Raw genomic sequence first — 10,301 nt, forward strand, 5'->3', positions numbered from 1 at the left:
AGCAGCACATAACTTTGGTTTGGGGTGTGCAGAAGAGAAAAGCAATGAGGGAAGGAAGACAAGTATGCACACAGAGATGGCACTAGTATGTGATGAGAGATGAAAGCCATATGAAGTTCTTACCTCCCATAAATCCCAAGGTAAAGACTAAGCATGTCAAAGAGCAACAAAAACAAAACATGTTTATACATGATTATTTCAGTGAGTACAAACATTACAGACGGGTGTGCAGAAGAGAAAAGCAATGAGGGAAGGAAGACAAGTATGCACACAGAGATGGCACTAGTATGTGATGAGAGATGAAAGCCATATGAAGTTCTTACCTCCCATAAATCCCAAGGTAAAGACTAAGCATGTCAAAGAGCAACAAAAACAAAACATGTTTATACATGATTATTTCAGTGAGTACAAACATTACAGACACAAATCAGACTGAAGCAGACATACACATTCAACAGCACATATCTCTGCATGTCTTGAAAATATTAGTACCTGAATCTATACACCCCTCTCCATTCCATATTCAAATCTAAGTACAAAGGCATTTGAGTAAGGGTTTTTTCTATCTCTGGTATGAAGGGAGACAGTCAAGCCACATTCAGTTACCAGTGGCAGACCACATAGGGAAAAAAAAACAAAACAAAACCCAAAACTAAACCAAAATCATGAGGTCATGGTCCATTAGGGTTAAATACGTTCCCATATATCCATGCCCAATAGAGTTAACATGATTTCAGAACAAGACATCAACTAGTGTCTTCAGATCAGTAGTGAAATATCTTAACCTCTTTCCCATGCTGCCCACCCTATGGGAAATAAATCTGACTGCTTTGGTAACTAGGTGGTTTTCACTAGGTTTTGTACTTTGGTTACCATCAGAAAGTATTGATTTAAAATTTTTTCTTTTAAAGACTTCTGAAGCTAATAGTAATTAGATTAGAATACCAAATGTGCTATTGTTGAGCAGTTTTGGAAAACCCACTTAGTGTAATATTTGTGGCTTGCTGCAAAGGTAACAAATAAGTCCATTTTAAGTCAAATTTATACTCATATCCTATGCCAGTATAACCAGTTATCCAACTTATTAACTGCTGATTCATTAAAAAAAAGAATCCTAGTAAATAAACTTGTTTTAAAAGCTTATCTTGGCACGCAGCTTGTTTTGTAAGGCAAGTAGATAAGAAATGCCCATCTGCCCATTCTAAGTTTCAAAAAGGGGTAGCTTGCCATATTGGTGTGTATTAAATTATCTTAGAATCACTGAATCATCAAGGTTGGAAGAGACCTTTAAGATCATCAAGTCCAACCTTCAACCCAGCACTACCACTGTAACCCCTAAATCACTTAAGAATATCACCCAGCACCAGATCCAGATGCCTCTTGAACACCTCCAGGGATGGTGACTCCCTGGGCAATCTATTCCAATGCCTGAAAATAAATAGTATCTTGCAGATACAGTATTTTAATTCAGGTGAATCAGATGCCTAATGTTTCATCTCTCTAATACGAGAGGTCTTGTTCCTACAAAAATCTGTGCCACACAGGCCTACTTGACATGATGATACTGGAGAAATACTGCAAACATCCCAATTCTGTTTATTACAAGTTTCAATGGCATCCACGGGCAAAAAAGTAACCAGTTAATATATATTAAATGGAAAGTCTCAGTGAGGACAGCAATCAAATTCAAGATGCACTTCAAAGCCTCCAGCCATTCATACACAAGTGCAGTCCACCTGCCTCTGACAGTGGACAGGACCAAATACAGGCCAGACCAGAACTAGGCATCTTCCTTTTCAATACCACACTGTGCAGCACTGTGTCCAGGGAGGAAGCTACTTCTTAATTACGAACAGAGACTATGTCATACACAGAAAAAAAAGGGCTTCACATCACTTGAATATCCATCTACAGCTTTATTCACCTTACATAACTGCAGATTATCAAATTGTCTGTTAATTAAAAATCCCTTTAGCAATTTATAGCAGGAGCATAGAACTCAGGCTGAATTCCCACCCACAGAGTAACAGTTTAAATGCATATAGCAGAGGATGCTAACCCAGGGAAGGTCATACATTAAGTTGAACAAGATGTCAGTCAGTAGATCATCAGAGCAAAGCACAAGCATCCCACAACACCTAGTGCCAGACTGTGGCCAGGCTATTAGCTACCTGATTCTCACTGGACTTGCACATCCAGCAGAGAAGACCAAGGTGCCTATCTGCAAGGCCCAGGTCTAGGCACCTACACCCAAGGCCCAGCCACCCACAGCTCAGGTCCACATTATCATTCACATGGGTGCAAGTCATACCACATGTGGCGACAAGTCAGTTATGAAGGGAGAAGGAATGGCAATATAAACCAACCTGGGAGGCGGGTGTGGGGGTCTTCCCCACAGTGGCATCTGGTTTAATGGGATCAAAATCCAGATCCAACAGGCTGGCTCCCTCCTGGAAGGGCCCAGGGGCATCAAACTTGGCAGCGGTGAGGAAGAAAAGCAGTAGGAGCATTAGACACACACGTGCACGCGCTCAGTAGAGGGAGGGTACGTGATATCCCAGAGCTAAGGCTGCAAGCGCAGAAGACATGGTGGCAATGCAAACATCTGAGTTTAGATGACTCCTGACTCCATGGTATCTATAATCATGGGCAGTTCACATGAGTGCCACTGTAAAACAAACCTGAGCCTTTTCCACGGGACTCCTTCATCTTTCCACCTGGCCAATGAGCTGGCATGATGTAAGCATATGACCTGCTGTGGTCAAAAAGATCACTGTCACTGATGAGTCAGAAGGGCTGCTCTCCTATTTTTATCCATTCCCCACAGCTCATCCAGCTGCCTTTGTACTGATGGCCTAAGACTGACTCCCTCAGCTGCATACAAAATTGCTGCCATCCTGATAACCTATCTCAGAAATACAAATCCCAGCAGAAAACCACTCAGACTGCTGGAAGGCAAGTCTGAGAGACCTCAGAGCTAATTCTGAAAGCTCCTAACTTCCTCCTGCCTTCTGACAGAGAAACACAGAATATGGCAGCTTACCCTAGTTATGGGATTTGATTCCCTCCCCATACCAAAAATGCTGTTTTCAATGGTTTCCAATTCTAGGTATCCCAGAAACATAGACAGACAAGTCTTTTAAGAAAGCATAAATTTAAGAAGTTTTACCACTTTCTTCAAAGTGAGCAGAATAACTCCCTTTGACTGATTAACGCTCTACCTAAAGACAGTGATGACACATTTGCTGCTAACCATTAATAAAGCAGTCACTACAAAGGACATAAGCCACTAGTATTCAAAACTGAACCATCACTTTATGGTTTTAGATTTAATCTAACCCCTACAAGACACTCCTTTCTACAGAGTCACAGAGGAATCTGCTCTCTCCAGGAACTCAGGAAGATTTGACACTGTTTCCTCTGACCTCCCAGCTCACCAGCCCTACTGCTTCAGCTACCTTTCCAACACAAAATGTGGCAGGTTGGTCTCCATCAGTTATATTATAGCCCCACACTGGAAAAACTTCTGGAAAGTAGCAAGAGACACCATTAAGAGAACTCCTCTGAATACAACTGACAGCACCATCAATTTCACCTCCGCTAGTTTCCTCTTACTCCAATTCTCTTACAGATTTTTCTCTGCCTTACAAGCATCTCTTTTTGAGATCCACAAGGACAAGGAACAAAGCTCTCTCATCTCACAATAATAAAACCTGACCAGCATGCAAAAAACAAGTGGCATTCTAGTATGCTCTTCCAGCATACCCAGGTCACTCATCAGAGAGGTTCCAACCCAAATCTTCACTTTTTGTTTGGTAGTGAGGCATCAAAGACAGCAGTCATGGAATAGTCTTACCTGCCATTCAAGACGTAAATGCAAGGGCTAGAATCCTTTGATTTTACCCAGATCTCCCACCAGAGAGCTCATTGGAACTAAGACATCTGACAGGAACAGTCCTGGGCAACAAACTGAGTGCTTGCGGCTGTTGGGTACTTCAGTGAAAATTGTTCTGGCAACCAGTCCTCCCTCAGAACTCCCATACAACTGCAAGTCACAGCAATTCCCATCCTGGGTCAGAGCACTGATTGGGGCAGAAGAATGCATCTGCCTAAGGGCTGGCATTCACATGGAAATACATGATACAAGCCATGGGGCAGACAGACTTGTCCATTAAAATACAGGAGAAGGAAGCACAGAAAGTGATAAGAGAGTTGCTCAGCTGCCTGTGGTCCTTGCCTTCCAACATTGATGTTGTATCATCTCTGCACTGCAAGCTTTAGATATTGCAACACAATATCTGAGGTGGACTTCCTTCCCTCCCCATTCCATCTCTGCTCCTAAACAGATGGGTGGAAGGTGGCAAACCAGAGGCAATAGAGCAGCACGAAGCAAGGAGAACTTCGAGAATGAGTCACAGATGAGCACTAATAGAGATATTATTTGTGTTTCAACAAGCATCTAGGGAAAAATATATATATGCATGTATATATTTTTTTTTACAAAACCTAGATGCAGGTATCTCATGATACAGCCAGAAATCTGGTCAGGCTCCTGTATATGTAAGGAGTGTCCTTCTCCTAGATCCAATGCAGAATTCCCCACCTGGGCATCTTCACTGGCAGTGATGTAAATCAAAGGGAAAGTGAAGAGGAAAACAGAATTTGAAAATGGTTTTCCTTTCTCAGGGCTTCAAAAGGTGCCATGTGACAAGAAATATTCTGTCACTCTTCACTAACCACTGGCTGGTGAAGACTGACAGACTGTGTCAGCAGTCCTGACTTCACAGCAGGCACAGTCCTGCCCATCTAACTGCAGGCAGCTATTCTTGTGACGAGAACTTCATGGAATTCCTGTTGGCCTTTCCTGTGCAGGTGTGTGTTTTAAACCACAAAACCCATGTGTCAAGGCATAGAGAGCACAAAACTACCTTCTCCCAGAACTGGCAGAGATGCCAGGGTCAGCAGTTAGGGACATATATGAGCAGAAAAAAACCAAACATGCTATATGGGTCTGAAAAGAGCATGTCATAGGATATAAAGATATGATCCATGTGCATTGCTGCTGAACAAATGCAGTGATTACTTTCTGGGATCTTTACCAGTTGCACTTCTCATATTCTGTGAATGAAAGCTCTCAAAGGGCAATGTGATACTCATGGCTGCCTTCTATAGCCACCCTTCTCTCTTAGTTAGCCTCCTATCTAACCCTTTGCCTTCTGAGGTCCAGTGCTGAGCTTCCTTTCCTCCTTCACCTGACCAGGTTTCATGGCTTGACACCTCCAAAGAGAAGAAAGGTCAAAAGTAAAAGTTCAGAGGCAGACAAAAATTAAGGCAGGGCATAGCAGCTAACCTGCGAAGGGGTTGTCACACTTATCTCGGGGACAAAATTGTCATCAAACAGACTGATGATGTTCTCCTGCTTGATCTCCTTGGAGGGGGTGACTTTTGGAGGCGGAGGCACCGGAGGCCCTTTCCTCAACTGCATGCAAGTGAGCACACGGCCACAGCACAGACGGCGACACCCAAAAAAACCAAAGACAGGAACCAGGTTAGTCACAAAAACTGGAGGTGAGGGAAATCACAACCACTGTCATAGCGCAGGGTCCAGTCAACTCCATCTGAAGAGAGAGGGAGGGAGGGTGAAGGGCTGAATTGAAACAAAACAAAATAAACAACCACACGCCTCCAGAGAAGGTTTGGCATCATTAGTTACACTTCAGCTGTGGGTAAGTTTCTGCGCTGCAGAGGAGAAGCGTAACACAATTAATATGCATCGACAGGACATGCATACATAATTAAAGCATGTGCAACCTTCAAAAGAACCACTGGGAAGGGAGCTGATCAACTACTGAGAACATGAACCAATAGAACAGGCCAGCACAGCCTTCCCCTTTTGCTGTACTTACCATACCTAAGGGAATAAGAGAACAGAGTCAATTTGTCCTGCTTTGGGCAGGAGACCATGAAGACAGACTGATCTGCCCAGTACTGGCTCCCTGGTACACTGGTTATCGGTGTGCTGTAAGAAAGGTCTGAAGGGTCTTGATGGCATCTCAGCTTTAGGCAAAACCAACTCAAACTCCTGAGAAGCCATGACTCATGCAGACCCAGCTCTGCTCTCAGTTTCACCAATGAGCACTGACACTAATGAAGTCATATTTCCCAAATGGAGATCTTGGAGAATGCATAAAACCGTCTGACCCTGTAACTCTAACCAGTCCTGCACAGTCATGCTAAAAGACTCAGCCTGACACTGCATCCATAACCCCGTGAAAGCTGTGGTAAACCCTCCCTAGATCAATCCATCCACATCCTTTTTACATTTTCCTGTGCCCAAGGCTTAATGATAATTTCTAGATCAAATCAGACTTCAAGGAGCTGCTGCTGTGTTGGAACAAATTAGTCACACAAGTTCTGAGCACCACAGCGATGCTCAGCAATGACAATGCTTTTCATTTACAATGAAGTTTTACAGCTACTTCATCTTATGGTACCTAGGATCCCAAGGCAGCAAGACGCAGAGACCTGACATCGTGCACCCAGGATATCAGCGTCAGGCCCAGATCTGAAATACAGAAATCCATGATTCCTAGTCCTGTGTTCACACTCCTCCAGCATATAACTGAGCTCTCCAAGGCATTTATTCTAAGGATATGCCCAGTTTTCTACTGTGTTAACCTACTTTAGAGAGGCTAAGCATGTATGAAAACACACATTTTTCGTCTGAATATCTGGCTTGGAAAAATAATGAAAATAGTGTGTTCAATTCCAACTTTTCACTGTTTGCAGAAGATGGTGTGTTCACATTCCCTGAGTACAACCCCTTCCTGAAAAACCCTGCTTGCCACTTGCAAGATGGAACAAGAAATTTCAGGAAAAGCTATTCTCAGAACAGGGTCACCCTCTGCAGAAATGGAAGGCTCCAATTACTAACTCTAAAGTCAAAAATATCATGACTCTTTTGCTATTTATTTCTTTGATATAGTCAGTCTCCTTCCTTCCAATGCATTAGTGTCTTGGAGACCACCACTTCCACACTGTCCAGCATTACTTCCAACAGCAGTCTAAAACCACATTTCAAAGATAGAAAGATTGCATATTGATGTTGAGTTATACTTGGAAATTCATCTAACAACTTTGCACTAACAATTTTGCTGCCTAGAATAAAACAAATCCTCTAAACCTTTTCTGCTGACTCAGATCCTACAGAGATTTACCTGTCTAAATTTAACATAGTTGCACTGATTTCAAAAGCATCATTACAGCATTTCAGTGGTGTAACCAAGAGCAGAAGTCTGACCTTTGAAGTTTCACAGACCCCCTGAAGTCCTGTGTCATCATCAAATTACTCTGCAGAGAGCTGATAGAAGTCAAGTCCTCCAAAAGACAGAAGTAAGCTGTTTTCAAGAATTAAAGGATAGTAAAAAAACCTATGATTTTGGTACAAGGAACAGTTCAAAATTCAGTTAGCATTTATTTGGTCTCTCCTGTTTTGCTGTCTTTCTTTCCACAGCCTTTGCTTATGGCTTGCATTAGTATTTCAGACACAGAGGCCAGAGAATTGTTCTTGCTTGTTGCTTTTTGCTCCATCCTCCCGCAGAGGGTGAGGCCCCCCAGCCTCCCTCGGAGGACCCTTGAACAACTTACCCATAGGTCAAAAGTAATGATGCCTGTGAAGATTTCAGTATTAAAGTCGAGCACTGTTGAGAGAGCAGACACTTGTGTTTCCCAGCTGGCTGGCAAGCTGACACACACTAGTTTCTAGACTTTATCCATACAAACACCAGGCTTGGCTCTGAATGTAAAACTCCTGCCCTTGTCTTCCCTCCCTCTGGAGCCAGCTCCATCTCTTAGCACCTAGCGTGATTACAGAGTGGAGCTTTGCTCTTCACTTTAGTGATGCCTGGAGCGATGAATTAACTATGGACTGGGAGAGACCTGCCAGGCGATGGCAGCATTAGCTGCAAATACCATTTCACTCTCGCCTGTGGCCCATCCGAGGTTCCAGCCAGGGCTACACTGGAATATTCTGCTTGCTCGACCAGAGGTGCCTCTAGCCCCATTCCTGTGGGCAGGCAGGCAGCACGTGAATGAGAAAGCAGTTGCAGGCTGGCAAAAACAAGGGTTATACGTGCTATTTAAAGAAAAGGGAAGAAGCCAAACTCAGCAAGACAAGCCCACAGGCAGGGTGAGTGATGTCTGCTGTGCACAGCTCAATAAATTTGTATGATTTCTTGTTCCAAATTTTAGTCAAGTTATGGAAATCTCGTGTCAGGGAACCAACCCTGCAACAGAAAGGCAATTCTGGATACACTATCCTCTCTCCACCATACACATAGGTTACTCAAGGTCCTAGACAGGGTGGTGTTGAAGTCAGTCTAGGCTGTGCAATGTTGAGCTGTGCAGAGACCCTGGAAAAGTTCTGAAGAGATGCTGCTAGGCATTCATACATCTCACAGGGCTGGAAAAGACCCTTTTGCCAATGTACAAACTTCCCATTTCTGTCCCTAGATAATCCTAAAAATGAAAAATACAGTGGAGACAAAAATATTGTGAGAGGCTATCCAGAAACATAAGACAGCCTACACCACAGGACTGGATTTGGAATCACACTGCTATGTAAGACAACAGGAAGTAAATGTTTTATTTTCCTTAAATCTCAAAGTAAAATATATCATGTGATGTGCTGAGTAGCTGCATCTACTATTTTGAACAGGCTGCTAGATATCTCCTGTGTAAGGAAAGGCCTAACAAAGGCCATATGGAAGGTCTCAGACTCCATATAATGGACAATCCTTCCAGGAACCCACCTAATTTTTTCATAGCGTAAGAATATAATCCCTTTATTTTTAGCACAATATTTTATCTTGGTAATAAAGTAAAACATCATCCAAAGTACAGATGTTCTCCTTATCAACATCAAACTAACCTTCCTCATCCACAGAAGTTCTTGAGAAGAAAATGGACAATTGAATTCCACAGGTCACTTCAAAGTAAAGAATACACTTTCTCGCCTAGCTACAGCCTCATCCTCCCTGAATCTTCTTGGCCATCCTACCAGACAGCAAAATGTATACTGGCCTTCCCTCTGCAGAGCTATTCAAAGACACTCAGTTCTTCCCTATATGATATATAGAGATGACCAATAAGCAACTTGCATTCCCAGGAACTTTCTCAGGAACCAGTGAAAGAGAAAAACCATCATGTCATACTCGGTGTGCTCAGCAGCAGGATGAGGTCCAAAAAAACAACTGATGGATGTCTTTGACTCACAGAGCTTGTGCCATCAGCAGTCATAGTGCAGAGACATGGTCAATGCCATGGGGACACTACCTGAGACGGTGACTTTGGGATGCTTGCCCCAGGCGCTTCCAAAGCGGATGGTTCCAGCTCATGGTTGACAGTCTTGATCTCAGGGCTGGTGATAGGAGATCCATCTGGTGGAGGTGAGGGGCTTTTATTTGCTTTCGCTGGGGTGCTGTCACTGAAGGAAGTGAAGAAAGAAAGGGAGAGAGAGGGAGAGAGGGGGAAAAGAGAAAGAGAGAAGTCTGAGCCAGGCCTAGGAGGAGTTGTGCTAACCAGCACAGATCAGTGGCCTCCACTATATCTTTGCTTCACTGCCCAGACACATGATGAAGGCGTTTGAAGCCTTGACAGGCTTCTGAGAAGCATCTTTGCCAAGTCACTTGCAGTCCAACACACTGCAGCAGCATTACTTTGCGGCAGACTACTCACTAAATTCCTACAGAATTGATACACCTACCTCAGACACAGAAAACCAAAAACAAAACCAAAACAACCAGGCATCCTTAATTCTGCTAGATTCTACCATAAATGCCTGACATTAAGTTATAGTCCTTAGTATTGGAGAAGCATATGGGGAAAGGACTTCTGTGCAGCTCAGTTTTAAATTCTGCAGATAAGAAGAATTTTTCTGCACAGTGGTCTACTGACACCTGCATGAATTATGACTAGTAGATTTGCAACACCTGAACCAAGGCTGTAATCACAGAATATCGTATTTCTGTCTATGGTACAAACTGGCTATGCTAGAAGGAGGCAAAGTAGCCAGACGTTTCACAGACCTTTCCAAACAGCAGAGAAACAGTGAGTTTCTGGCTACTAATAGACATTTCTCTGTTATGAAAAGTCTCCCCAGTTGGTCTTTATTCCAGGACTGTTTCTGACACACAGTCAAGAGTGATTCTTCAGGGAATTAAGATGCAAGAAGCATATGCCAATGGCATTTGTTGGTTCATAGCTTGAGCAGATTTTTCAAAGGAATGGCAAGAGGCACATGC

General features: G+C 43.2%; 1 protein-coding gene across 1 annotated transcript in view; it reads right to left on the reverse strand.

The window, feature by feature from the left end:
* Positions 1 to 323: 323 nt before the first annotated feature.
* The window catches only part of BIN1 (bridging integrator 1), a gene marked incomplete at its 3' end in the record, with an annotated part of 41,748 nt that continues 31,770 nt past the window's right edge, over positions 324 to 10,301 (reverse strand). Inside the window, exons 11-14 of the mRNA XM_009072717.1 lie at positions 9,334 to 9,484; positions 5,351 to 5,479; positions 2,367 to 2,474; positions 324 to 347 (exon numbers count right to left, since the gene is read on the reverse strand). Of these exons, the coding sequence (XP_009070965.1) occupies positions 324 to 347; positions 2,367 to 2,474; positions 5,351 to 5,479; positions 9,334 to 9,484 (412 nt within the window). The remainder of the gene's footprint in view (positions 348 to 2,366; positions 2,475 to 5,350; positions 5,480 to 9,333; positions 9,485 to 10,301) is intronic.

This window comes from Acanthisitta chloris, unplaced genomic scaffold (genome assembly GCF_000695815.1).
Source record: "Acanthisitta chloris isolate BGI_N310 unplaced genomic scaffold, ASM69581v1 scaffold19664, whole genome shotgun sequence".
Lineage (NCBI taxonomy): Eukaryota > Metazoa > Chordata > Aves > Passeriformes > Acanthisittidae > Acanthisitta > Acanthisitta chloris.